This window comes from Zonotrichia albicollis, chromosome 15 (assembly GCF_047830755.1).
Source record: "Zonotrichia albicollis isolate bZonAlb1 chromosome 15, bZonAlb1.hap1, whole genome shotgun sequence".
In the NCBI taxonomy this organism is placed as follows: domain Eukaryota; kingdom Metazoa; phylum Chordata; class Aves; order Passeriformes; family Passerellidae; genus Zonotrichia; species Zonotrichia albicollis.
Genome location: NC_133833.1, coordinates 16,283,309 through 16,311,250, shown reverse-complemented (window position 1 = coordinate 16,311,250; position 27,942 = coordinate 16,283,309). Strand labels below are relative to the sequence as shown.

At 56.0% G+C, this 27,942-nt stretch overlaps 2 protein-coding genes across 6 annotated transcripts; one reads left to right on the top strand and one right to left on the bottom strand.

The window, feature by feature from the left end:
- Positions 1 to 41: 41 nt before the first annotated feature.
- On the bottom strand, positions 42 to 17,856 carry RELL2 (RELT like 2). 5 transcript variants are annotated; one of them, XM_074551935.1, is made up of 8 exons: positions 17,743 to 17,856; positions 10,556 to 10,769; positions 8,784 to 8,846; positions 8,619 to 8,685; positions 8,189 to 8,377; positions 2,631 to 3,306; positions 1,098 to 1,131; positions 42 to 863 (listed from the first exon to the last, which is right to left on the bottom strand). In XM_074551935.1, the coding sequence occupies exons 2-7, from the start codon at positions 10,761 to 10,763 to the stop codon at positions 1,099 to 1,101; spliced, it is 1,236 nt and encodes a 411-aa protein (XP_074408036.1). In that variant the 5' UTR covers positions 10,764 to 10,769; positions 17,743 to 17,856; the 3' UTR covers positions 42 to 863; position 1,098. The 5 variants fall into 5 exon arrangements, with proteins under 5 accessions (XP_074408036.1, XP_074408034.1, XP_074408035.1 ...); XM_074551933.1 differs by lacking the exon at positions 17,743 to 17,856 and adding an exon at positions 14,270 to 14,851; XM_074551934.1 differs by lacking the exon at positions 17,743 to 17,856 and adding an exon at positions 11,901 to 12,104.
- On the top strand, positions 17,429 to 27,397 carry HDAC3 (histone deacetylase 3). Its single transcript, XM_074551930.1, has 15 exons — positions 17,429 to 17,578; positions 17,827 to 17,909; positions 19,781 to 19,923; positions 21,162 to 21,243; positions 21,413 to 21,469; positions 21,558 to 21,613; positions 22,861 to 22,994; positions 23,242 to 23,322; positions 23,412 to 23,485; positions 23,614 to 23,678; positions 24,412 to 24,501; positions 24,609 to 24,667; positions 25,108 to 25,187; positions 25,486 to 25,643; positions 26,231 to 27,397. The coding sequence occupies exons 1-15, from the start codon at positions 17,524 to 17,526 to the stop codon at positions 26,298 to 26,300; spliced, it is 1,287 nt and encodes a 428-aa protein (XP_074408031.1). The 5' UTR covers positions 17,429 to 17,523; the 3' UTR covers positions 26,301 to 27,397.
- Positions 27,398 to 27,942: the final 545 nt, after the last annotated feature.

The following is a 27,942-nucleotide window of genomic DNA, read 5'->3' as shown; positions in this document are numbered from 1 at the left end:
GCATCCCAGTACAGCACCCAGAACCCCTTTTTGGGGTGCCCAGTGCCATAGCCAGGCCCCATCTCATCTCCCCCTTTTGCCTCCACCCTTCCTGCCTGGCATCACCCGTGCACTCCCAGCCCTGGTTCCTGGGGGGCTCATCTCTCTTCCCTACCAGCCCCCACGGGCAGGAGCGGGCGTGGGGGCTGTCCCCAATAAATCAATAAATCCCACTGGCCCTGCCGAGGGGTTCAGCAGATTTAATGGTTGTAGCTCGTCTATGTACAGGCGTTACACACCGAAGCTGGCGCGGCCCGGGGCTGCCCGCTGGCCTGGCCCGGGGCCATCCCACCCCCCGGGCCAGTGCCGGGATGGGGCCGGCAGCTCCAGTCTCCGCCAGCATCTCCCAGGCCCTGCCGGTGCCGGGTGTGTGCCAGTGCCCGCTCTGCGTGGCAGGGGTGCCCGGGGGGGCTGTGCTCTGTGCTGAACGTGCCCGGCGGGCGGGGGGTGCTCTCCACCGCCCCGGGGGGGGCTCAAGCCGCTGCCTCCATCCCTGCCCCTGTGATCCTTCCCCCGAGCTGGGGGCCGCGGGGGCAGCGGGCGCCGTCCTGCCCCTGCCAGGCCCGAGGGTCCCTCGGGGGTGTCCGGGGAGGGTGCGGTGGGTGGGACTCGGGTACCTATTGCCGATGGGATGAAGGCTGGCGCCGCCGAGCGCGGTTGTTGTCGGTGTGGCGGGCGCGTCGCTCCGGCCATGCCAAGCGCGTAGCTGCCCACCCGGGGCCGGGCACGGCTGCCCCGCGGCTGCCCCACGGCAGAGCCCCAGCCCCGAGGGGCCCGGGGGCTGCGCGCCTCCCGTGCACGCTCCAGCCGGGAGCGGAGAGCAGCTGCAGGAGGGAGAGAGGCACGATGGGGCTGGTGCCCGCAGCCCTGGCACCTCCCCACCACACAAATGGCACTGCCTGGGGTCGCTGCCTGTGGCTGGGCACGTCCCGACCCCTGGAGAAAGGGTTCAGCCTCTCTCCATCTCCAGCAGCAAGCTGAGACCCGCCATGGTGGGACAGTGACAGTGCCCTCCCACCCCCCAGATATTGTCCCAGGGGCAGAGGACAGGCACTCACCTCACACACGGTCCTGCTCCGCCGCGCTGGGCTCCTGTGGGATGGAGAAGAGGGGTCAGCGCTCCCATGGAGCTGGGGCTCTCCCATGGTCACAGCAGTGACCCGAGGGGCAGAGCCCCACCGAGCCTCCAGGAGAAAGCACAGCCCAGGCACCACCTCTGCCCTTCCCCACCACCTGCAGGACGTGACAGCAGCAGCCACCAACCCTGGTGCTGGCTCTGACTGTGACTGAGGGCATGAGGGATGGCCCAAGGCTTGGTGACAAACATCCCAGGAAGGTCCTGTCACCGTTCTCCTGGGACCCCATGTCCTGGAGCACCCCAGCATCACGGGCAGCATCCAGGACAGGAGCCTGGCACTGGGCTTGCCCTGCACCTAACTGCTTTCCTGGGGATCAGAGGGATTCCCAAGGCTCAGTGGGACACAGGAGGACCTGTCACCACCTCCCCAGCTCTCTGGGGAAGGGCTGCAGCCCATCAGCTCTATCCTGCCTTGCCCTTCTCCATGAAGGGCAGCTCAAACCTTCCAGCCAAGGTGGAAACAGTGGGATCCTGCTTTGTCCTTATCCAGCATCCAGCCAGGCACCTTCCCCAGGCCTCTCCCGTGCTGACCCAGTCCTGCCCCATCCCACCCCCTGCCAAGGGCTGCTGGCATGTGCCCAGCCAGCCCCAGGGGATCTCCATGGCTTTGAAGCATGCCAAGAATTTTACTCAGGCATTTGGCTTCCTTCTTCTCCCAAGGGCTTTGCCACATCGGGCTGGTTTTGTGAGGCAAATTAAGGCCCAGCTCTTGGTGCTGCTGACACTACACAGGGGTGTTTCCCAGCCCCTTTCCATGAAAATCACCTTTTCCCAGCTGCAGAACCACAAATGAGTGTGTAGGCAAAATTCTGGGTGTCTGAAGCACCACCAGCAGCCTCATTTGCTCACTGGTACCTGTACAGAGGCAACTGCAGGGAGAAAATCCCCTGGAGCTTTCTAACCCCTCCAGCAAGGTGGATGGGTGGGACACTGGGAGGTACCAGGTACTGGGAGCTGCAGGCAGGGTGGGCTTTCCTCCTCTCTGAGAAGGGGGAAACAGCCAAGACATGACCACTTGGCTTTGCCATTTCCTGGCCTTGGAGGTAAGGAAGGCTCCTGGAGAAATCTGCCCCTGCCTGTTCCTGTGGGGCCACACTGGACCCCATTGAGGCTACAGCTCTGGGGACACCACGTGCAGTAATGGAGCTTTGCCAGGTCAAAATCCCAATGGATACTCCCAAAGGAGAAGGAGTCTCTTGCCAAGGGGAATGGGGCAGCAGGTCTGCAGCACCTTCCACCGCCCCAGGTCAAAATCCCAATGGATGTCCCCAAAGGAGGAGTCCCTTGCCAAGGGAACGGGGCAGCAGGTCTGCAGCACCTCCCACTGCCCCTGAAGCAGGGTGAGACCTGTCACAGTCACTCCACTGCCTCACACACCAGAAAATAGGTGGGAAAAAGCAATCTCCCTCCAGCTCAGGGGACCACATGGGGACCAGGAGGAGGAGGAACATACCTGCTGCTTCCCATCCTCCCCTCCGGACTGTTTCCTGCTGCTCTCGTCTCTCGCCAGCTCCTCGGCCTGCTCCTGCAGACTCAGGCTCCCGTGAATATCCGACACTTCATCTGCCGACGCCAGTCCCATCTCCTCCAGGCACATGCCGGCTCCTTCCCTCGCCAGCTCTCCCGGGATGTTGGGACTCGACGCTCCCAGCATGGGCAGGCTCAGCAGCCTGCGCTGCCGGCTGGAGCTCCCGGGAGCGGATCCAGCACCTGGCAAGGACCCAGCCCGGCCGGACCCAACCGGGTTGGACCCAATGGGGCTGGGCCCAACCGTGCCAGACCCAACCGTGCTGGACCCAACTGGGCCAGACCCAACCGTGCCGGATCCAACCATGCCGGACCCAAGCGGGCCAGACCCCGCGGTGCCCGCCCTCCGGCTGTCACGGGTGCCGGCGCTGGCGGGTGTGTTGGCGGCCGGGCTGGCGGACAGGCTCTGCTCGGTACTCCTGGCACTCTGTGTGCCCGTGTGGATGGCTCCGTTCTGCAGGCCGGCCGTGGGCACAGTCCCGTTGAGCAGCTCGCTGCTGCGCTCCAGCTCCTCCGTGCTCGGTGGGCGGCTGGCCACGGGCAGGGCCCCGTCCGGCTGCTCCGGCAGGCACGGCTTCTTCCCGATGTGTGTGACACGGAACCTGCAACGGGGACAGGACACAGCAGGTGTTGGGGGAGATGAAACAGGAAAGTCCCTTATCAATATGATTGTCTGGCAAAAGATTTTGAGAATATAGAAACTATAAGCGAGATTGAAATGAAAGCAAGCTTTGAGATCCCTTAGTTACTGAACAACTGGAAAACAATGGTGTAGCCAGCTGAAGGTAATCCCCTTTTGATGGAACAACACCCTCTGCTTGCAGACAGGCCCAAGGGTCAGAGCAGACCCTCCAGCTTGGCAGAAGGGACCCAAAGAGGAGTTTTTAGAGTTTAAAATGTAACACAGTATGGTAATGTAATGATTCTTATAGGCTGTATGTAAATGCTATAGGATTTGTATCTTGTACTAGATTGGTTAGTGAGAATCAGAATATTCAACACAGAAGAAGATTTACTGTATTGGAACAGGAACCTTGCTCTCTTACCCTTTTACTCTCTTGCCCCTTTTACTCTCTTACTCTCTCACCCTCTCTGCCCCTCTCTTCTCTCAGCCTGCTCTGAGCTGTGTTTGGCAGCTCCCAGCAGGGCCCTGCACCCAGACCCTTTGCAATAAACCCCAAGTTCCTGACCTGGCAGCAGAGATCTCTCGTCTCCATCCGTCCTGACCATCCTACCCCCCAACACTCCTACAAGCAGTTTTTTCCATGCCGTCCCACCACTGGATTCCCAGTTTTTCTGTACCTCCAAACCCCAGATCTCCTCACTTTGCTGTGATCTCCAACCTGTCTGACCCATTCACACCTATACAAATTGATTTTCCCCTTCATTTTGAGCAAAACAAACAGAAAGGGAAGGGTGTGAAGTGCAATTCAGGTCTTGGCTGGGGTAGAGCTTGTCCTCCCAGCAGCAAGATGGATCACAGCTCTTGGAAATGCTCTGGATGGCAGCGTGCTCTCAGTGAGGGCAGGACAGGGGTTTGGCACTGATTTGGGTACAGGGATCATAGGCTGGAGGAGCTGTTTGGCTAAAATCTGCCAGAGCACATTTTGCACCATCCCCTGGAGGGGCAGATGGTACCTGAGTGTTCACCAAGGTTCCACCATGAGCAGGTAACAGCTCAGAGCTCTGGGTGGGCAGAAGAAAAGCTGCAGAAATGGGTCTGACACCCTCAAAGGGTGGGCTCATAATCAGAGGTGATGTAACATTGCGTGTGGGGAGAAGAGAGGGGTTAGGGATCATAGACTCATGGAATGGCTTGACTTAGAAGGAGGTCCTAAAAGATCATCCAGTCCCTTTCCCCACCATGGGTTAGGACAATTTTCCCTCAATCTGGCTGCTCCAAGCCCCATCCAACCCGGCCTTGGACACTTTCAGGGATCCAGGGACAGCCACAGCTGCTCTGGGCACCCTGTGCCAGGGCCTGCCCACCAATTCCTTCTCAATATCCCTTCTAACCTTGCCCACTGGCAGCAGGGAGCCATTCCTGTGCCTGTGCCTGTGTCCTGTCACTCTGTGTCCTTGCCTCAAGTCCCTCTCCAGCTCTCTTGGAACCCCTCTAGGCACTGGAAGGGGCTCTAAAGTCTCCTTGGAACTTTTTCCTGTCCCAGTTCCCTCAGCCTGGGAGGGGCAAGGTGTCAGCAAAGCCTGAAAGTCTGAACTGTGATTGTGCTGATTGTGACTCCTCCTCCCCAGCACTGGACCAGCAGAGGGGAAATCTCCTCCATGGTGAGCTGGTGTCCACCAAGCAGAGCACTCCAATAGCAGCACTGAGAGCTCGTGCAGCCCATGGCTCACCCACAGCTGCTCTCACTGTGCTTGGATCACACATGGAAAACAACAGACCAGGTTCTGCTGAGGTTCAGCTGTGAGGCAGTGTCAGGGCAAAGCACAATTTCAGAAAGTTCACACTGCTGGTGTGGAAAGAACAGCAAGACACACAGGTCAAGCACATGGCAGCGCTGCTGTTCCAAAGGAAAAAGCAGAGAGGTCCAAAAGATAAGAACTGATGCCAGGAGAGTTGGCAGAGATGAAGGAGAGTACTTCCAGGCTGGAGCCCAGCCTGTGGACACACCAACCCCTCAGCAGGGCCAGAAAGGATTGGGAGGGTGGAGAAGAGAAATGTTCCAGCTCCAGACAAGGTTCCCAGGCCAAGTAGCAGCAAATGTGACCTTTCAGGTCTGTCCAGATATTCAGAGATAAGACACCAGCACTGCGATTTGGGGAGACGAAAGAATGTTCTGGCCCTGAAGAGGAACAGGAAGGAGACACAAGTGACAGGATCACTTCTTGGTAATGCCATTGAGCAATGTCAGCCTGGAAGAGTCATGAGTGGAGTCAGAGAGCAGGAAGGGTTTGGACCAGAGAGGGCAGAGGAGGTAATGTAGCCAACCTCTGGCTGGTGAGGGAGAGCAGAGGAGCCCTGCCTGCTGCCTCATCAGCATCCCTGGGATTCAGTGGGATGTGACGCACTCTGGCTGGTGGGGCTGAGGACAGAGGGTCAGACACAGAATTTGTATGGACAAGCTCTGCCACTGATTACACCTGGCTGAGGAAAAGCGCTGAGCTAAGTGGTAAATCATCCTATACCAGACATAACCCTGAGTGCCACACAAGTTTAGAACAATTTAGGTGCAAAAAGCCCTCAGGAGGTCTCCAGTCCAGACCCTGGCTCATATCTGGGTCCCCTCCTACCCTCAAGCACTTTGCCCAGAGCCCTGTCCAGTCAGGTTTTGGAAATCTTCAGGGTCAGAGATTCCTCCACTCCTCAGGGCCCTGTCAAGGGCTGCACCATGCTCATGGCAGAACAGTTTTTCCTGGCATCTTTTCTGGATTCCTCCTGTTGTAACTCATGGCCGTTGCCTCTTGCCCTTCCCAGTGCAGATCTCTGAGGAGAGTCTTGTTCCATCTTCATTTAAATTCCACCCACCCTTTGGGAAGTGTTAGAGGACAATTAGATCATCCCTTTCTAATGTTCCAGGCCAAAAAAGCCTCCTCAGATGCCTCATACTCCAGCCCTGATGATCTTGGTGGACCTCCAGAGCTTTCCACTCCTCAGGGATGAGCCTGTGCCTACCAGGACCCATTCCATGTGGGATCAGGCTGGACCATCAACCACTGCATCCAAGGCAAGAACAATACCAAGACCTGAGGGTGTCTTTAACTCTAGGGGTGGGTTAAAGAAGCCCTGTGGGTTCTTTAGTGCTGGGTCAAAGTACTTCAAGATATTTGTCATAAATAAGACACAGGAAGGGCCATCCTGGAGGATCTGGAAGGGAATAAGAAGCAGAATTTGGGGGTGGGATTGTAGCTCATGGCACATAGGTCCCTTAGCAGCTGGAGTTTGTACAAAAGAGATTCAAGATTGAAAGTAAAGCCTTGGAGAAATGGGATGACTGCCCTGTGGAGAAGGCTGGTGTGGGGTATGACACTCACAGGGTTAAAGAGGAAAATCAGGAATTGAGGGAAGGTGCCTTTGGGAAAGGCGAGCATCTTGTCCAGCACTCTGAGTGCTGAGAGCAGGCTGGAAGAGCACGGACAGAGGACATGGAGGAGGGGATGGAGCTGGGCACCAGCCAGGGAATGAATTAGTGGTGAGCAGGAGCTGTGCAGAGCCCCGGCCTGCCGGGCACCACCTCCAAGGACAGCCACGGGCATGGAGAGCCGGGAGCTGGCAGTGCCCATGAGATGTGATCCGAGCTGAGCTGGGCCTGGGCAGTCCAGCAGCCCTCCCTACTTCTCCAGCTGCCCACAAAGCCCCAGCTCACCTCCCTGCTGAGGCTCCTGCCCGGGGTGGTGGGAAAATCCACATGACAGGACACAGGGAATGGCTTCCCAGAGCCAGGGATGGATGGGATATTGGGAATTAGTTGTTTCCCTGGCAGGGTGGGCAGGCCCTGGCATAGGGTGCCCAGAGCAGCTGTGGCTGCCCCTGGATCCCTGGCAGTGCCCAAGGCCAGGCTGGAGCAGTCTGGGACAGTGGGAGGTGTTCCTGCCATGGCACGGGTGGCACTGGATGAACTTTGAGGTCCTTTCCAACCCAAACCATTCCACAATTCCGTGCCCACTTTGGCTCAGCATTCCCACGAAAGGACTTTCTCTCTGGACCACAACATGAAGTTCCATCAAGTCTCAGCCCTGAATGAGGACCTTGAGCACAATCTGAGCATGGCAGAGCTCTGTGTCTCACCACGGTGGCCATCCAGGGACCAGCAGCTGCTTGTCACCCTGCCCCAGCCACCACAGCCAGAGGGAGCCAAGCCCAGGAACTTTCCAAACCCTTTCTGCTGGGGAATGGGGCAGCCTGGGCGAGCCTACAGACTGTTCTGCAGGTTAGTGACGACACAGTGAGACCACAGGAAGTCCCTTGAGGTGAAACCAGGTGGGGATGGAAAGCATTTGTGGGAAGTATCAGGAACACTCCCCTATTCTTACATTGCTGCTGTGTCATCTAATTACAGACACGATTGGAGGCAGCAACCTGGAGCAGCACAGCCACTCTTTCATCCTGAGCAGGTGGTGGCTTGCACCTGGGACATGCTGTCCCCTCTGTCCCCCTCAATGAGGTCCCTGAAGCCCCCACTTGGGTAGCAAGGCCCTGCTTGCAGAGAGCTGGGACAGCGGGCTCTGGAAGGACACGGAGCTGGGGCTGTGCCCAGCACTGACTCAGCAGGAAAACCCAGCTTGAGTCACCTTCCCGGGGAAGGAGGGAAGCCACCGGTGCATCACAGCCTGCCACAGACCACAGGCATTTCCAGGTGCAGCAAACACTTGGCTGCTCAGGAGCTCCAGCTGCAGAGCTGCTGCTGGGGCATCTCCGTGTGCAACAGCAAGAGCGAATCTTGGGGACAAGGGGAAGGAACAGGACTGAGGAGAGCCTGTGGTGCTCATTCCAGCAGGGAAATGTACCAAAGCTCGTTTGGGTACCTGCCCACTGAGAAGACGGTGGTCTCTCCAGGGTGCATCCTGCTTTTGCCCTCCTTGGAGCGGCCCTGGCGCTGCAGGGGGTGCCTCTTCCTCCTGCTGCAGTGGATGCAGGGGGCGTGTGTGGAGCCCAGGTGCACCGTGTGGTGATGGGGCGGGCCCCCGTCCTGGCTGCTGCTGTGGTGACCAAGGCTGCAACAGAAGATGACAGGCTGTGTCACCTCGGGGAGACGTCCCAGCCCTGGTGCAGCCCCAGTGGAGCAGCAGCTCTGGGGGGGGACAGGAATGAGGAAGAACTGTTCCACTTGAGAGTGGGGTGAAGCACTCCTCAAAACCCTCAGGAGAGCAGGACTCCCCATTGGGAAGATGTTTTGTGGCAGCTGGAAAGGGGCTGCTTGTCCCTCACTCACAAGCTGCTGTGATCTTCCCTCACCTGGGCACTGGCACTGGCACGTCAGGTTCATTTTCCCCCAGCATCTCCTTGAGGGCCTCCACGTTTGCTGAAGAGAGAGGGGAAAAAATGGGAATGCTGAAGAGAGAGGGAAAAACGAGCCAAAGTGATCAGCACGGCTCCAGGCTGGCCCAAGGAAATGCTCACCTTCATTTTGGATGATGCATCTCACAATCTTCTCCACGGTGTCATCGTTCTTGTCAGCCTCATCTGAAAAGAGACAACGTGGCACTGAGGGCTGGGATTCCAGGGCTCTGCTCACTCATCCCTTCCCAGGAGCAGCTGCATCAGCAGAGTTGTTGGAGAAGCCTCGAGTCCCCTGTCACACTGGGAAGGCACTGGGGAACACCAGATCTCTCATCCTGGAAAAGAAACGGCTGAGCCAGCAGCTGCTTGTGCAGGGAAAGGGGGTGTGTTGCTCCTTCAGAGCATCTGGAGAAATGAGAGGTTCTAAAAAGTTGGAAGAGGAGGGTCCTTGTCCAGCCCTGGAGCCCTTGGCTGCAGGATGCTGAAAGTTCTCAAGGCTCCAAGGGTAGACAGGACACGTCCACAGAAAATAAACCCACTGGGATCCACTAAACACAGCAATGGGTAACACACAGTGACTGAGAGAGCCCCAGAGCTGCACTCTATTGAAAGCTTAAAGACTGTTCTGGGGAATCTTGGCTGGTGCCTGCTCTGCTGTGGAGTTCACCCACAGCTTTCAGCTCAACCTGCTTCCAGCCACTGCTGGAGGCAGGAGGCACGGATGGGTGGGTGGGTGGGTGGATGGATGGATGGATGGATGGATGGATGGATGGATGGATGGATGGAAGGGGGATGGATGGATGGACGGACCTCCAGCCTGGTCAGCAGTGTGAGATGTTCCTTTAAGCAGGTTGGAGCTGTGGTCTGGCAGGCAGCTGCCTCAAAGGCTCTGGAGCTGCCACCATGATCTCAGAAGTTCTCCATCATCCCATGGAGAGGTTTCCCTGGGCTGTGGTGTGTCCAGAGGGCAAAGCCCATCCTGGAAGGTTCAGAGGCTGTCTCCATGTCATGTACAGCCAAGACATTAAAGCCAGAGGAGCACATCCATGGACACCTGAGGCTCTGGCTGCACTGAGGACGAGCCCAAGGAGCTGCATTTCCCTCCTGAGCGCAGGCAGCGGCAGCAGGAGGTGCTGATCCTCCCCAGCACTGCCACAGCACGCGGAGCTGGAGGAGTTCTGTGGCACCATGTGGCTGTTCCCAGCCTGGGAAGCAGCAGAGGAATGTGTGTTCCCCCTTCAGCAGACACTCAGGAAAGCACCGGATGACAGAGCTTGGGCCGGGCACCCACGCTCGATGCAGCACTGACTTCCCAATCCAGCCAGCCCGGAGCGACTTGCAGTGCCCTGAAGCCATGGAAAAAATTCCCTACAGGTCCCTTCCCCTTCCAGCAGCAGCCCTACTTCTGTGGTCTGCAAGAACACAGCAGGGACCACAAGAAGACATGGCCAATAACAAACACCAGCTGGCTCCCTGCCAGACATGCTAATGCCAGAGGGACAGAGGCACTTGTGCTCCAGCTGGGAGAGGTTTTCCTTGAGGGAACAGGGGTTATGATTGAGATTCTGGGGATTCAGCAAGTCCTGGATGTTCATCAGAATTACCTTCTGGTGATAATGCTCCTTTGGGAAGGGCCAGGCACTGGCTACCACCTCGCTGTCACCTCCAGCCGTTGTCAGCTCGTGGATCTGAGGGATCCCTGTCCCTCACACTCCCGATCCCCAGGGAACACCACACTGGTCTCACCGCCCCAGCCCTTCATCCCAGCCCAGTCACATGTGACAGGTAACCCTCGCAGCCCCATCCCACAGCCCAGAAGGGTGCATGGGGAGCACCAGCCCACAGCAGGCACAAGGCTGAGCCCCCAGCGACCCCCATTGCCCAGCACTCACCATCGTCGAGCTCCTCCACCTCATCTTTGTCATCTGGGTCAAGCTCATCCCGGAAGGTGCGGCACCGGTAACCCTTCTTCTTCAGGACATGGCAGATCAGGAACCCCACTAGCCCCATGATGAAGAAGACAAGGACAAGGAGGAAGACCACAGTGATGCCGTGCTGGGGTTCTGACTCCCCATAGTGGGGGTCGTGATGGTCTGACATGCGGATCTAGGAGGAGGGGGAAGGCAGGTCAGAGCCGCCCATCTTGTGCCATCCTCCCGTTCCTCCTGCGGGGCCAGGGACAGCTCCCAGCCCGGGGGCAGCTCCAGCCCGAGGGCAGCTCACAGCCGGGGCAACTCCAGCCGGGGGCAGCTCCAGCCGGGGGCTCAGCCCGAGCCCCGCAGGGTCCGGCGCGGTGCGGAGGACAGGGCAGAAAGGGACCGGCCGGAGGTGGCTCCTCGCGGTCTCCCAAGGACACTGCTGCCCCTCACGGCCCCGCCAAGAGGCATCCCAAGGGCAGCGGCGGCGGCAGCGTCCCCGCAGGCCCCGCCGGCCCCGGGCTGCGGCGCTCCCCCGTCCCTTGCAGGCGGCTTCCCAAGGGCACCGGTGCCCCGGCCTGCCCGGGGCTCTGCGGCGGGCGGCATCCCCGGCTCGCCCTTGCCGGAGGATGGCTGAGCATCCTCCCGCGCTGCGCCGCGCCGCTCCCCCGCAGCCCCCGGTACTCACGGCCGAGGCCCTGCACCGGCACCGGCACCGGCACCGGCGGGCAGGGAGCCGCGGCAGCCGGGCTGGCGGAGGGCCGAGCCGCCGACCGCTCCCGCATCGTCCTCCCGCAGCACCGAGTCGGCTCCCTCCGCCCCGGCTCCCCCGGGCGCTCCCGGCTCCGCTCCCCGCACGGACAATGTCCCCCCCGCCTGTCCCCGGCCCCGCTGCGGCGCTACCTGGGCCTGCGGTCCTCCGCAGCGCTCTCCTCTTCACCTTCACCTTCACCTTCACCTGCCTCCTAGCAACCCCGCATCCCCGCGGCTGGGCACCGCGGCGAGCATCCTCCGGCCCCCGGGCCCCGCTCCGTGCCTGCCTTCCCCGCGAAGGAGCCAGCTGCCTCTGCCCGCCGCTCTCTGCCGCGCTCTGCCACAAGAGCACCCGCCTGTCCCGATCCCGGAAAAAAAACCTCTCCGGAGCTGTTTCGGCGGAGGAAGGTGCGGAGAGGAGCTCGGGGAGATGCCGGAGGGAGGCTGCAGCAGGACACGCAGGAGCGCTGCTCGGGGAGGCTGCCAGGGAATCGCTGCCGCCCGCCCCGGGGTGAACAAGCTCACCCGCACGCGTGCCAGCCCCGAGCTCCCCTGGCACCTTCCTTGCCTTGGATTTTAGGGCACCGAGCCCTGGCGATGGGAGGGAGAAGGGTGGAAGTGGGGCTCAGTGAGAGCAGGGCTGATCACACAGCAGCGTGTTTGGGGGGAAGAGGGGTGCAAACCCCCACACGGGGATCCCAGACCGAGGAGAGGGTGGGAAAAGAGCCCCGCGAGACTCCTGTGTCTCCCTCCCTCCTTCCTAAAAAGGGAGGGGCTAAGCCATTGGAAATCTCACGCTGTGGTGGTCCCATGACCTCCTTCTCCATCTCCACCTCATTATCCTCACTCTGGGAGGCTTCACCCACCACTCCTTTGCTACTGGGAATCTGACCTGCTCCTCTCCATCCTTCAGCCACCTGCCAGTTCTCCAGCCCTTGAAACCCCTCCCAGCCCATCTCCACTGAACCGAGTTCCAACCCATGCACACAGTCCTCCATGGCAGTTATCCCATGGGAATCCCTAATGGGAATTATCCCACTCCAGTCTGTCACACAGCCTGTGGCTCCTCCAGGCTCTCAGCTCTGCCTCGCTGAGGGCTCCTGTCCCTCTGCACAGGTGACCAAGTTGGCTCTCGGGAGCCTCCTCCATCAGTGTGACTTCAGGATGTCACCACACCACAGGTGACACCCACCTGCCCACTGTCCTGACAGGGAGACAGGAATGGAACATCTGTGCAAGAACAAGACTTCTCCTCCTGCCACGGATTGCTGAGCCACAGGAGAGGAGAGGAGAGGAGAGCTCCCCAAACCATAAACCAACAAGGTGCTGCATCATCTGAGGAAGAGCCCACAAAGCAAAGCTCAGAGGCAGTTTCTCCTTGCCCCTGTTTCTGAGCACAGGGCGAGCTGGCAGCTCTGGGTTTCTGCAGGGCCCTGAGGGGACACAGTCATGGCCAGTGTACTCCTGTTCTCCCCGTGCCCACGCACACTGCCCTGCACAATAAATCTCTCTTTCTTTCTCCTCCTGGGCGTTCCCACCCACCCAGAGCATTGCTGCACCCTGCCCCCTTCCAGCATCCCACCCCCTTTCCTGACCCCAGCCATGCCAGGCTGATCAGAATTCCCCATTTGAGGGGACATTCCCATTTTCACACAGCCTCTGGTGTGTGGTGGCATTTCCACAAGTGTGGCACAGCAGCCTGGCCCTGCCTGAGGAAAAATCCTGGCCTTTGTGGGGTGAGCCAGGATGAGGAAGGGGTTCTGGGGCTGTCAGGCTGCTCCCTCCTGGCTCTGCAGCTGGATTACCCCAGCTGATTGTTTCTCTTCCTGATTTTCCCAACCAGGGATTGCCTGCTCTCCATTCTGCTTCCACCACCTCAGCTTCAGAGTCCCTCCAGGGCCTCAGCCCTGGTCCCACCATGGGACCCCGTTAGCATTTTAATGGTCCCACAGAGCACCTCACAGGTGAGCCAGAAACAGCACCCTGGCACCTCTGTGCCCCAAAGCAGCCAACATTTGAGGCATGGACCCACACAAGCTCTCCCTTCCAAGGAGGCTTTGTGGGGACAGAACCCACACGGGGACAGCCCCACACCAAGCTGGGGAGGTGCAGCCATGGCTGTGGGCTGCCTGCTCATGGCACATCCACAGTCTGGGCTTCCTCTGTTGCTCCTGACTCCATCCCAACTCCTCTCCCGTCCTGTGTGACCCCACCAGCCCAGGCAGTGGCACAGGACAATCCAGCTGGAGCTCTGGGGTAGGCAGCTGCCTTCTTTGTGCCTACCCACCTCATCCAGCACCACCAGCTGGAGGAGGACGAGGAGGAGATTACACAGCCCAGGACAGTGCTGGTCCAGAGAGTCCCCTTTGCCTGGTGAGGGGCACTTCTGTGGGATTTATCTCTGCATTTCCCATGTCCCTTTCAATGAACTGAGCTCCTCTTTTCCCATCTTTTCAGGACTTATGAAACCTCCTTGCTCGTGGATGAACCAATTAGTGATGAGCTCCCTTACAGTGGTAAGTTGGATTTGCCGTCTCTCCTCATGAGCTCAGCTGGAATTCTTGGGATGTTCTATTCTGCATTGACCAGGGCCAAAGTGTCAGCACTTCCTGACCTTGCAGATGGCCTTAGCCATGCCTGGAAGTGTCCAAGGCCAGGTTGGATGGGGTTTGCTCTAGTGGGAGGGGGTTGGAATGAGATTTAAAGTCCCTTCCAACCCAAACTATGCCCTGCCCTTCCTTCCCAGGACGCCCTGAATCCTGCAGGTCCTTGGAGGCTTCACTCCCTTTCCAGGCATTGCCTGAAACACTGAAATTTCAGCCTTTGAAGGCTTGGGAGGGAGGGGACAGAGGGCTCAAGGAGAGGCTGGTGGGACAGTGCTGTCCCCTGTCACCCTGTCCCTTGGCTGGCTCTGGTCCCAGTGAAATCCCACATTACCTCTTGTCCGCCCTTTTCCTGCTCCTCTTCCACAGCCACTGGAGCAAATGTCGCCCCACAAACAATGGGACCACGTCCTTTTGGGGGATCAGCCACCACTGCTTGTCCACGTGGCAGGTAAACAGCCTGGAGTGCCCAGATCCAGGCTCCTCTTGGGGTCTTCCCTTCGATGCTCAGCCCAAAACTTGTCCTCACATCTGCGAAGCTGCTTCATCCCATGGTGTCAAACGTGTCCCCAGATCCTCAGCCTGGCTCCAGCTTTCCAAACATGCCCAGCAGCTAATGGCCGTTAAACCACAGCCTGCTTTTGCTCTCTGAGCACAAAGAGCATCTAAAAATATCCCTCTGTGACACTTCCCTGCTCTGTCCAACACCCGTGAAGACGCCTGGAGCAGCACCCGGCTTCCAGAAGGACAGCTCAGGCAGCAGAGAGATCCCAGCTGGAAACAGGGATGTGTCTGTGCTCAAGCAGGGATCTGTCTCTCCTCAAGCAGGGCCGTGTTTCTCCTCTCCTGAAGGAAGGATGTGTCTCTCCTCTCCTCAAGCAGGACTATGTCTGCTCTCCTCAAGCAAGGATGTCTCTCCTCTCCTCAAGCAGAGCTGCGTCTCTGCTCTCCTGAAGCAGGGATGTCTCTGCTCTCCTCTCCTCAAGCAGGGCTGTGTCTCTCCCCAAGCAAGGCCGTGTCTCTGCTCTCCTCAAGCAGGAATGTCTCTCCTCTCCTCAAGCAGGGATGTGTCTCCTCTCCTCAGCCAGGGCAGTATCTCTCCTCTCCCCAAGCAGGCCTGTGTCTGCACTCCTCAAGCAAGAATATCTCTCCTCTCCTCAAGCAGAGCAGTGTCTCTGCTCTCTTCTCCTCTCCCCGAGCAGGGATGTGTCTGTGCTCTCCCCAAGCAGGCCTGTGTCTCTCCTCTGCTCTCCTCTCCTCAGCAGGGCTCTGTCTCTGCTCTCCTCAAGCAGGGCCGTGTCTCTGCTCTCCTTCCCCGTCCCCAGGCTGGCACTCGGACGTGTCCCGGGTGGCTCCGTGTCCCAGGCGGCTCCATGTCCTGGGTGGCTCCGTGTCCCCAGGCTGGCGTTATCTGGTGGCAGCAGCTGGTGGAGCAGGGACAGGACACTCGTCATGAGGGAGCACCAGGACAGGACAGGACAGGACAGGCGTCATGAGGGAGCACCGTCACAGCTCCAGGGGCTCCCAGCACAGCCGTGCTGCTCAGCACATTCAAACCCCAGAGATTCCCTGAACAGCTCAGGCCTCAGAGAGCACCAGCCATGCCCCTTGTAACTGCTCTTATCAGAGTTTGCTCAGGGCCCTCTGGAATAATTTCTAAGATATAAACTGTGCTAAACGAGGAAGAAGAAGCTGAGAAACCAAATTCCAAGACCACAAGAAGTAAATAACAGCAGCAAAGCAGCTGGACTGTGACCAGCCCCATATTCTGAGAGATGCTCTCAGAACACGTGGACCAGACAAAGGCACCAATAAGAAATGTGTGCAGAGAGTTAGAATGTATAAATAACTGCATAATGTAAACAATAAACAGCTTCTGCTTAATCATATTGGTCAGGGGCCCAGGAGTCCTGAATTTCCCAAAATTTCCCTCATTGGGTGCTGGGCTTGGTGCCAGGTGTCCTCTCTGAGTGTCCCCAGCCCCAGCTGTGCCCTGTGGGGTCACAGTGAGAGGGTCCTGGCTCTCCTCTGGAAGTGTCCCTGCCCCTGGCAGGGATTGGAATGAAATGATCTTTAAAGTCCTTTCCAATCCTATCCCTTAAATCATCCTATGATCCTTGCTCCAGCTGGAGCTGGGATCCTAAAAGGAAACCCACACAAGGAGTGGTGTGGAGGAGGCACTGTCCCCACAGGGGGGTACAGAGACAGTCAGAAATATCCTATAATAACCCCACAATTTCAAAAAGCCTTGATTTTGGCTTGGTTTTCCAAGCTTTTGGACCAGGAGCAGGTTCATGCTGCCATTCCCACACCATGCTCCTGCTTCCATCTCCTGTCAGCTCCAGCTTTCCCCATCCCGCTGCCTCCTCACCCCCAGGGATTTCCCACCCAGCTTTTGTTCTCCCCGTGCCTGGCAGTGCCTCCAGAGGGTTCTCCCCAAAGCTCTGGAGAGCCTGCACCCCTCAGGGTGGCACCTGGTGACAGCTGGCGGTGACAGCTGGCAGTGGCAGGTCCCCATCCCTCAGGGACTGGGATGGAATGAGCCCCATCAGGGTGTGGGTGTCCCATGGGAACCCCACTGCTCATCCTCTGTGCCCTGTGGGGGTGACAGGGGAGCTGGGAGTGACTGGGAGGAACTGGGGGGAGCTGAGGGCCTGGAGAAGAGAATCCAGTGGCCAACTGGGCTCACTGGGAGTGACTGGAGCTGCTGGGAGTGACTGGGAGCAGGTGAGGAGAAAGGAGGAGCAATGTGGCACCTGAGGGAGCAGGTGGAGAATTATGGGAGAGAACCAGCAGGCAGCTGGGAATAACTGGGAATGACTGGGAGGCAGCTGCAGGCCCGCAGAAGGGAAACCACTGGGCAACTGGGACCTGCTGGGAGTAACTGGGAGCAGCTGCAGGTAACTGGGAATGACTGGGAGGCAGCTGCAGGCCCGCAGAAGGGAAACCACTGGGCAACTCGGACCTGCTGGGAGTAACTGGGAGCAGCTGCAGGTAACTGGGATCATCTGTTGGGGGGGTAACTGGTATCTGCTAGGGGTAACTGGGATCATCTGCTGAGGGTAACTGGGAGCAGCTGGGGGTAACTGGGGGCAGCTGGAGGCAACTGGGAGCAGCTTGGGGTAACTGGGGTAAGCTGGCAGTAACTGGGCTGCTGGGTGTAACTGGGAGAAGCTGGGGGCAACAGGGATGTGCTGGGGGTGACACTGGGAGTAACTGGGATGTGCTGGAGGTGACACTGGGAGTAACTGGGAGTAGCCAGGGGTGACACCGGGAGTAACTGGGATCTGCTGGGGGTGACACTGGGAGTAACTGGGAGCAGCCAGGGGTGACAAGGGGAGTAACTGGGATCTGCTGGGGGTGACAAGGGGAGTAACTGGGATCTGCTGGGGGTGACACTGGGAGTAACTGGGATCTGTTGGGCGTGACACTGGGATCGCACAATGACCACGCCCCCACACCAAGCCACGCCCCTTTCTGGATGTGTGTTTACCGTGGCCCCGCCCCCAGCCCCGTCCCGGTCCCCGGGCGAGTGTCGCGGGTTGATGACGTAAGCGGGAGCGCGGCGCGCGGCGCGGCCTGTCCGCCATGGCGAAGACCGTGGCCTATTTCTACGACCCGGACGTGGGCAACTTCCACTACGGTGCGAGCGGGACCGGGGCAGCACCGGGGCGGGGCGGCGGAGGCGCTGCTGTGGGGCTGGGGCCGGGCAGGGCCGGCTGGAGGCGGGGGCGCGGCCCTGGCCCTGCCCTCCCTGTCCCCGCTCCCCGCTCCCTGTCCCGGTTCCCCCTACCCCTCAGCCCGGACCTGCAGCGGAGCGCGGCGGGCGGCGGCAGCGGCCGTTGTGTCCCCGCCGGCGGTCCCGTTAATCCCCGCGCGGTTCCGTTCCAGGCGCGGGGCACCCCATGAAGCCGCACCGCCTGGCGCTCACGCACAGCCTGGTGCTGCACTACGGCCTCTACAAGAAAATGATCGTAAGCCACGCGTGGGCCCGGCCGGGTGTGGGGGGAACAGCAGGGCATCCTGGAGGGGTCAGCCAGGCTCAGTCTGAGCCCCCAGGGCTGCTTTGGGGGTCCCATGGGTGGGGGACAGGTTCAGTGCTGGCTGTAGAGCTTTCGGGACTCTATGGGTGGATGACAGTGACTGGTGATGGTTTTGGAGCTTTGGGGACCACAAGGATGGGTGACAGTGCTCACTGCTGGCTGTAGAGCTTTGGGGATCCTACAGGTGGGTGACAGGTTCAGTGATGGCTGTAGAGCTTTGGGGACCACGAGGGTAGGTGACAGTGCTCAATGATCTTCTTAGAGCTCAGTCCTGTGCTGTTGGTGCAGCTGTAGAGGATTCCAAGGAGCTGCTGAGGTCAGGTAACTGTAGAGATACGAGTTATGAAAATAATTTTAGGTGTTTAGATATGAGAAAAGTTTCCTTAATTAATAAAATTCCCAAATAAAACCCCATCCAGTGCAGGGACTGTGTGGAAATGCAGCACCTGAGGGAACTGTGGGGACTCTTGGCAAAATTTCTTTTCCAGGTTTTTACTGTCACTGTGTGGATTTCTACAAGTAACTTCCCCAGAGTTTGTTTTTTGGTTTTATTTATTTCCAGAAGAAACTTCCCTAGAGGTTTTTTTTTTTTAATTGTTATTTCCACAAGTAACTTCCCCAGAGGTTTTTGGTGGGTTTTTTTTATTTCCTCAAGTAACTTCCAAAAGAAACTTCCCCAGAGTATATTTTTTTGTTTCCACAAGTAACTTGCCCAGAGTTGGGCTTTTCCTTGCAGGAACAACCAAAAACCTGTTCTGACCCAACACTTGTAAATGGCAAATCCCTGCCTGAAGGAGGCAGTGGGCTGCCTGTACATTTTTACTCTTGAAATTCTTTTTTTGGGGTTATTTTTTCCACAAGCTGCCACTAGGAAGCTGAAAATCTTCATCTCCAAACAGTCAGGGATTGGCAAAGTCAGGAGAAATGAAACCAGGGGTTTGGAGCAGCTGGGACTGTTTGAGTTGTCAGACACAGCAGCCTCTGAGAAACACCAAATTCCACATGGAAAACAGCAGGAGAGGAGGAGATGGGCTTGTTTTGGTTTATGGTGGCTCTGAAAATGCCCAGGTTTCCTGCTCAGCACAGAAAACAGGAACATGCTGCAGTTGTCCTGAGGAATTTTCCTTTGGACACCAGCTTGTGCATCTTCTGTTGTGTCCATGTTCCACTTTTTCTATGAAGTGGTTGCTTTAAATAAGAGAAATTTAAATGAGAGGAATCACAGAAAAGATCTCTTATCAACTGAGTTCCCTCTCCCAGTGGGGTTAATTTTTAACTTTCCCTCTGCCGAGGGATGTGCCCCAAGTGCCAAACCTGTGTTGTCACAAAATCCTGGATTTGAGTCCATCCACCTCCCTGACCATTCCCCCCATTTTCCTTTCCAAAGGAAACAAAACTTATGGACCTCTTCCATCTGACTGGGAGCTTTCCCCAAATAATTTGGAGCCTGTCAGTAAATCTTACAGAGGGATCAAAACCACCCCTAGATCAAACTCGTGAGTGAGGAAGGAAGGATCCCCCAGGGAAGGAAAAGCTGTGGTTTATTTTGCTGCCCAAGCAGGAGAATGTGCCATGGGGTAGGAATAAATTTTATGGCAAGAGCTGCAGTTAGGAGAGGCAAAATTTGGGTTTTTGAAAGGGAAAATGAGAGGAGAGCAGGTTCCATGGAGCGGCTGCTGAATTTAAACGAACACATTTTTTAGGTACCTTGTGCAGGCCACTTGTCAATTAGCTTGAGCTTCCTTCCAGCCCAAGGAAGCAGAGTTTGGATAGGAAATAACTGCTGTTTTTGTCTCTGGAAGGTGTTCAAGCCCTACCAGGCCTCCCAGCACGACATGTGCCGCTTCCACTCCGAGGATTACATCGACTTCCTGCAGAGGGTGAGCCCCAACAACATGCAGGGCTTCACCAAGAGCCTCAACGCCTTCAACGTGGGTGATGACTGGTGAGTGCCCTGCCAGGGCCCTGCTGCAGTGTGCTATTCCTGCCCTGCCTTGGGCAGCACGAGGATGTGTCCCTCCTGCCCTGTCTGGCTTTGAACAGCCAGGTGTCTGATGAGGAAGGGACACTCAGTGGCCATGGACAGCAGAGATCTCCTGGAGGGAGGGTTGGCTGTGGGAGAGAGAAAGAAAAAACTGCCCTAAGAACAGCAGAGAACTGCCCCAGCCCTGACAGATGGGGATAGAATACACACCCTGATTTCCAGCCTAAGACATGTGTGGATAAGGGTGTGGAGCCTCCTGGATTCCTTTCCCTTCACTGGGAGTGTTGCAGTGCTCCTTTCTGGCTCTAGATTTGGGTTTGCTGGGTTGCAGACTCTGCTTGTTCTGGAAGAGCTTCCAGTTCTTCTGGAATGTGGCAGCTGTCTTTGGTAAGAGTTTCAGTGCTGCATCCAGCTCTGGGGAACAGAGAACATCAGCCTGGTGGAGCAAATGCAGAGGAGGCACCAGGATGAGCAGAGGGATGGAGCAGCTCTGCTGGGAGAGCTGGAATTGTTCAGCCTGGAGAAGGGAAAGGGTGACCTCACTGTGGCCTTACAGTACCTGAAGGGGCTGACAAGAGAGCTGGAGGGGGACAGGACACAGGGAATGGCTCCCACTGCCAGGGGCAGGGCTGGATGGGATATTGGGAGTTAGGAATTGTTCCTTGGCAGGGTGGGCAGGCCCTGGCACAGGGTGCCCAGAGCAGCTGGGACTGTCCCTCGATCCCTCCCAAGTGTCCAAAGCCAGGCTGAATGAGGCTTGGGACAGTGGAAGGTGTCCCTGCCATGGCAGGCGGTAGAACAGGACGAACTTAAATTCTCTTCCAACCCAAATCATTCTGAGATTCAGACCTGTGACAGTCCCTCCATTTCCTGAGGCAGTGTCTAATCATGTCCCAGCTGTGGGCAGGAGACTGACAGGTTTTGGGAACAGTGAATCCTTCTCAAGGCTGGTTTGGAGGCTTTGGAATCATTCTCAAATTCCCTGTGTTCCCCACTGTGTTTGCAGGCAGCTCACTCTCCTGCTGGGGCTCAGTGAGTTACAGGCAGGGTCAGAGTGATCCTGATCCCAAATTAACTCCTCCACACAGAACTGAACTTTATTCTCATTCAGGTGTTAGCCCTGGCCAGTTTGATTCATTTTTCTCTGCAGAAAAGGGGAGGAATGAAGATGCTGAGTTGGAATGTGCTTTCTTTTTCAGCCCAGTGTTTCCAGGCCTCTTTGAATTCTGCTCTCGTTACACTGGGGCCTCCCTGCAGGGAGCAACACAGCTGAACAACAAGGTAGGGGCTGAGTGCTGATCCTGTGGAACCCAGCTGGAGCTTTGGAGGAGGAGGAAAAGCCAGGAGGGTGCTGTGGACCCCTGGCATGGGCAGGTGGCACTGGGAAGGAGGGTACAGGGCTGTTGTCACCAGATTGTCCCTTTAAACTCACTTCTCTTTCCTCTCTTAGATTTGTGACATTGCCATAAACTGGGCAGGGGGTCTCCATCATGCCAAAAAGTTTGAGGTAATGAGATTTGTGGATTCCTCTTATCTTTGGGGCCTGGGCTCTGTTGATCTCATCCTAAAACTCTTGGGGTTTCTCTCTCTTCCAGGCTTCGGGTTTCTGTTACGTCAACGACATCGTCATCGGCATCCTGGAGCTGCTCAAGTAAGGACAGGGCCCAGGGCTGAGCTCTGCTGGCTGCTTTGTGCTTTCCCTCTCCCTTTTCTCTCTTTCACTGCCCATTTGCCTTTCTGGAATCCAGGAAACCCAAAAACTTCATTTTTGTCATGGCCTTACCTGTAAGATACACGAAAGGGTTTGAGCACTGGAACATCTGACTCCAGTTTTGTTGGAATCAGATGGTTTGTTATCCCTCAGGGAGCTTGAGAGATACAGAAGAGTTCTTCAATCCCATTTCAGGGCTCCTGAGTCTCACCCTTTTTGCCACAGTGAGCCTTTTGTAAGTAAATGCAAATTTTGGTTCACTGCAGACAAAAATTATTCAAATCTGTGTTGGGCACCTTAAGAACAGGATTTGGGCTGCACATGGATGATCAAAGGACATTTGTTCCCCATTGAAAAGAGTCAGGTTATTTTTCACTTTAGGAAATAAAAAATAAATTCAGAATGAGAGGAAAGGTTACAGAAATACCTTTAGTTTCTTGAATTTATCTGATTTATTTTAAATTTTGTTTTTGGTACTTCAAAGTGCCCTCCTTGTCGCTGAACCTCAGACAAGCTGTCATGGAATTAGAAAGGATTTGGAGTTGATCAAACAATAGTTACATGACTGCTGGCAAGTTTATTTGCTCTCAGTCAGATTTATGGGATGTACTGGGATTCCTTGCTCCCCCTTCCCTGCTCTGTTTGGAACGCCAGAATTTCCCTGGCAGTCCCTGCACTCCCATTCCCTAATCCCATCTACCAGAGGCCTCAAGTACTGCCCAGTTACCCCTTATGGGATGTTATTTATGTCCCTGTTTTTCTGTTGCCTGTTTCCAGGAACCATTTCTGCAGAGGTGACTGCATTTTGAGTTTGCTTCTCTCTCTGCTTCCCCAGTAAATTTAGCCCAGCCTGGAATTTTTGGTGCTCACCAGCTGGGGCAAAGTGCTCCATTTCCCACCTCCTCCATGCCAGCTTGCCTTTCATTTCCTGATATGATTAAAATCACTGGAGCTCTTAAAGATTAACTATGAGCACATTGGAAACAAGAATCTGCAACTCGTGAACACCCAGCTGCTTAAACAAGTTATTTTCCAAGACATTTCTGACCCTATTTAAAACCTTTTTGTTCTAATATCCATTTCCAACCAACTCAGAAGAAAATGTTTTAAATACCAATTTTCAAGCACATCAGAGGAAGATGTTTGTGTACAGATGTTTGGAATCCCAGCTTTGATGTGTCCCACAGGTATCACCCCCGGGTGCTGTACATCGACATCGATATCCATCACGGGGATGGGGTGCAGGAAGCTTTCTACCTGACAGATCGTGTCATGACAGTGTCATTTCACAAATATGGCAATTATTTCTTTCCTGGCACAGGTAAGTTTTGAATTTCTAGTGGGAACCTGCTTTAGAATCCCTTGGAAGCTCTGTTGGAGTAGAAAAGAAGAAATCACAAAATTCGGGCTGCGGAAGGAAATGATGGGAGAAAGTGATTAGAGAGGAATAGAGATGTTGTTGGTTGTAAGAAGGGGGTTCTGATCAGATGGAAAGACTCAGCCCAGCTGAGACCTGGCTTTGCACAGCTCTGAAGCCTCAGGGCAGTTGTGCCTGTCCTGTTTTGCAGGTGACATGTATGAGGTTGGTGCAGAGAGTGGCCGGTACTATTGTCTCAATGTGCCCCTCCGAGATGGCATCGACGACCAAAGTAGGTGTTCCCTCCCCTTTCCCCTTGGCCCCAGGGCTTTCCTGCTCCTCCTGCTCCAGAGCCATGACAAATCCACCTCTCTCTCAAAGGTTACAAGCACCTCTTCCAGCCAGTCATTAACCAGGTGGTAGATTACTATCAGCCTACCTGCATAGTCTTGCAGGTAAGGAAGCAAACCTCTATGCACACATCCATGCCTTCAGAGGGCTGTGTTATCTTCTCTCCCCTGGTGTGGGTCTGGAGAGCAATGCCAAATTGGTTTTCTGGTTTTCTTGTTTCTCTGTTCCCCAGTGTGGTGCTGATTCTCTGGGTTGTGACCGGCTGGGATGTTTTAACCTCAGTATAAGAGGCCATGGGTAAGTACAGCAGGGCTGGGCTCAGAAAAACCACCTGAAGGGCTCTGAGGAGTCTCTGCTGTGAGGTTGGAGCTTTGGCTTTGACCTGCCAGTAGTTTTTGGGGCTTTTTTTAACATTTGTGTGACTAGAGGTGTTCTGAGAATGAGGCTTTGTAGGAGGTGATCAGTGGGGTGGTGAAGGAGGAGGAGGCCATGGAGATGGTCCTGAGGACTGGAAGCAGCCTGGAAGAGCTGGGGGTGCTCACCTGGAGAGGAGAAGGCTCCAGGGAGAGCTCAGAGTCCCGTCCAGGGCCTAAAGGGGCTCCAGGAGAGCTGGAGAGGGACTTGAGATAAGGAATGGAAGGACAGGACACAGGGAATGGCTCCCACTGCCAGGGGCAGGGATGGATGGGATATTGGGAATGAGGAATTGTTCCCTGTGAGGGAGGGCAGGCCCTGGCACAGGGTGCCCAGAGCAGCTGGGGCTGCCCCTGGATCCCTGGCAGTGCCCAAGGCCAGGCTGGGCAGGGCTGGGAGCACCTGGGACAGTGGGAGGTGTCCCTGCCATGGAGGGGTGAATGAGATGGGCCTTAATGTCCTTCCCAACCCAATCCCCTGTGCTGGGGGTTCCTGGGTGGAATCACAGGTGTATCACAGCAGCCATGGTGCTGTTGGGAGTTCAGGGGGACATTTCTGACACAAGAACCTGTGCTGCAGTTTCCAGCTCTGGCATTTTCCTGTTTGGGGTTTGTAGGGAGTGTGTGGAGTACGTGAAGAGCTTCAACATCCCCTTGCTGGTGCTGGGAGGAGGAGGTTACACAGTCCGGAACGTGGCTCGCTGCTGGTGAGTCCCCTCTGCTCTCTGCCCCTCAGGGCGCTTCTGTGGGATTTATCTCTGCATTTCCCATGTCCCTTTCAATGAACTGAGCTACTCTTTTCCCATCTTTTCAGGACTTATGAAACCTCCTTGCTCGTGGATGAACCAATTAGTGATGAGCTCCCCTACAGTGGTAAGTTGGAGTTGCCGTCTCTCCTCATGAGCTCAGCTGGAATTCTTGGGATGTTCTATTCTGCATTGACCAGGGCCAAAGTGTCAGCACTTCCTGACCTTGGAGATGGCCTTAACCATGCCTGGAAGTGTCCAAGGCCAGGTTGGATGGGGTTTGCTCTAGTGGGAGGGGGTTGGAATGAGATGAGACTTAAGGTCCCTTCCAACCCAAACCATTCTGTGATCTCCCACCACCCACTTTGCTGGGCAGACACAGCCACATGTGTCCAGGGTGATTCAGTTTGCACCATTTCCTGATGTTCTGTGTAATCCCTTGCACTCAGGGTTAAATATCACTGTGCTTTTTAAGTTCTGCTCTCCCCCAGGCAGGTGGGGGGCTGAGCTCTGCTCTCTGCTCAGCTTCTGGCTCTCTGTGCTCTAACTGTGCCTCTTCCATCCCAGAGTACTTTGAGTACTTCGCTCCAGACTTCACCCTTCACCCTGATGTCAGCACAAGGATTGAGAATCAGAACTCCAGGCAGGTGAGTGCTTGCAGCCATGCTGCAATATCACCTTGGGATTTCCAAAACCCTGTGGTTGATGCTCCGTCCTGTGAAACCAGCTAGAGCCCAGGGCAAAAAAAAAAAAAAAAAAAGAGAAACAACAAATGGGTTGTGTCAGAGCTTCCTGCTTGGGTGGCAATAATTGAATTCACTCTGCTGTGATAAATGACTTTTTGCACAAATGTGTTGTTATTGGCCAGCACAGAGGTGATGCAGGCAGGTGACAGAGCTGTGACATGTGGCCCTGTGGTGATCCCTGTGTGTTGTGTCCCTGCAGTACCTGGATCAGATCAGGCAGACCATATTTGAGAACCTGAAGATGCTGAACCACGCTCCCAGCGTGCAGATCCACGACGTGCCCTCGGACCTGCTCAGCTACGACCGCACAGATGAGCCTGATCCTGAGGAGAGAGGCTCTGAGGAAAACTACAACAGGTACCAGAGCCTCTTCTGAGCAATGGGCCTCCCTTTCTGCCCCTGGGAGGGGTACAGAGGAATCCATCTGACTCCTAGAACAAGTCACAAAATGTTGTTATTACATTGCAAGAGTTCTGTTATATTGCAAGGGTTCCACATTGCTAGAGTTTCATACTTCCTTGATGTTTCTCATAGGTAGCCCCTCTAGGCACTGATCCTTCTTGCAGCAGCCAACTGACTCCAGTTTCCCTCAACCAACCAACCAACCAACCCACTCTTTTATAACACTCTTCTTATTGGCTACAGGTGTGGCTTATTAAAATCAGGCCTGCTCCTAATCTTTAATTATTAACCCAGCTGCAACTCTTTAGGGGGTAAGATTACTCTCTGTACTACCTTTTTTTACTTATATTCTATCTCCCTACAAGAGAATCCCAGAATTCGGGGTTGGCAGGGACCTTAAAGCCCATGAGTGGGGAAGTCACTTTTGAGTCTTCTTGTTTTCACTCAAGGAGCTTCTGTGGTCTCCTGCTAGGACACTCCCTCAGGCCCCAGGGGTTCCAGGTCTCTGTCCCCTTTCCTGATAGGGATTTCTCTTCCCCCAGGCCTGAAGCTCCCAATGAGTTCTATGATGGTGACCACGACAATGACAAGGAGAGCGACGTGGAGATCTGAGGGCTCTGGGCTGCGGGGCCTCCCGCCTTGGACATGGATGCTTGGAGCACAAAACTGGGCCCTGCAGGAGCCACTTCAGCCCTCTCTCCATCTTAGACTGCGTGTGGTGGCAGCAGAGCAGCCCCACTGCAGGCTCCTGCCACCTGGAGAGGCACAGAGGTGACGTGTGCTCCTCACTTGTCACCACGTCTCGGTTCCGGCTGTCACCGCTGTGGGCACGGAGCCCTGCTGAGTCCTGGCTGGCAGCTGTGGGACTGCCCAGAGCCTGAGCCACCTCCATGGTTCCCATGCAGGCTCCTGCCAGCCAGCTGGGAGCTGGAGCAGCTGTGCCTACGATCTCTGCCTCTCTGCAGCACTTAGGATCCACCCTGCTGTCCCTGACCTGCCCTCAGGTACCACCCTGCTGTCCTCTGCAGCCTGCACTGAGAGCTGCTCCTGGTGTCCCTGCTAAGCAGCTGATGCTCCACAGCTCCAGGAATTACTGGGTAACACCTGTTGTGGGGTAGGGATGTCCTTGGAGCAGCTCAGTGGAATGGGATGGAAGGATGTGTGCAGAGCATAAGGTTATTCCTTCCCCCCACACCCAGATCTGCATTCACAAACGAGTTCTGCAGCACTTTGCTGAGCTGGACACAACCTCCCTGTTGTGTTTATTCCTTGGGAGGCTTAGATCCCTGTGGAACAGAGGTTTGGCTGCCCAGGTCAGTACTTAGTGTGTCCTGCACCTCTAATGTAGCTTCCAGCTGTGTTCCCCAAGTTCACACATGGCCCTGCTGTGTGTCAGCAAGAGATCTGGGCTGTTTGCTCTGAGAGGAAACAGTCCTGGGCTGTACCCAGCAGATGTTGCCCTGCTGCTGGGTGAGGGAAGCTGCTTCCTGCAAGTGCTCTGTTCCTGCCCTCACCCAGCAGAGATTTCCCTTGGCCACCCTTCCAATCCCAGATTTTGCTGCTCCTTGTCCTGAGTGCTCAGCTGGTCCCTGTGGTGGTTTGGAACGTGCTGTTGGGGGAGGTGGGGGGTTCAGCCTCTGTCTGTACGGTTCTGTTTGTTTACTGATGTCTTTGAACATTAAAGAAGAGGCAGTATTTTTCTTACCTGACCTGTTGTTTGTCTCTTTCGTCCCACACCTTTGTGGCTCCTGTTCCCCTAAGGGTCAAGCACGTCCCTGGCAGGGCAGTGTCATCCATTGTCTGAAGGAATGGAGGGAATTCTGCTCCTCAGAGTAAATGTTGGTGAGTTTTTGGCATCACTGCACATGAGGGGAGCACCCTGAACTCCCTTTCAAGAGAGGTGGACACTCCTGCTGTGCCTCACAGTCCAGAAAAAGCTTTGCAGGAATCTGCAGAGCCAGTTCAGGAGATTTATTTTAAATGCCGTATTTTCTGTGAGTTGCAGTGTCCATAACAGCCTCTGCACTTTGCACTCTCACTGTCCCAAGGCCATTTTGGGGACTGTTCTGTAGTTCTGGTCACTAAAACATGAAGCAGGCAATAAGGGTGTTGGTGCCCAGAGAAATCTCTCACAAATAAATGGTGGTAGAATTAGATTGGGGATGGAGAAGGATGATCAAAGGTCTAACACAGCTCACAAATAAATTGTGATAGGGTTAGACTGGGGGTGGAGAAGGGTGAGCAAAGGTCTGAC

Coding starts and splice junctions, on each gene's coding strand:
- RELL2 (XM_074551935.1), bottom strand. CDS start 10,763: ATGTCAGACCATCACGACCCCCACTATGGGGAGTCAGAACCCCAGCAC. Junction 8,847..10,555: donor GGTGGAGGAGCTCGACGATG/GTGAGTGCTGGG, acceptor GTCTCTTTTCAG/ATGAGGCTGACAAGAACGAT. Junction 3,307..8,188: donor ACCGTCTTCTCAGTGGGCAG/GTACCCAAACGA, acceptor TCCCCGTTGCAG/GTTCCGTGTCACACACATCG.
- HDAC3 (XM_074551930.1), top strand. CDS start 17,524: ATGGCGAAGACCGTGGCCTATTTCTACGACCCGGACGTGGGCAACTTC. Junction 21,470..21,557: donor ATCATGCCAAAAAGTTTGAG/GTAATGAGATTT, acceptor TCTCTCTTCCAG/GCTTCGGGTTTCTGTTACGT. Junction 24,668..25,107: donor TGATGAGCTCCCCTACAGTG/GTAAGTTGGAGT, acceptor CTTCCATCCCAG/AGTACTTTGAGTACTTCGCT.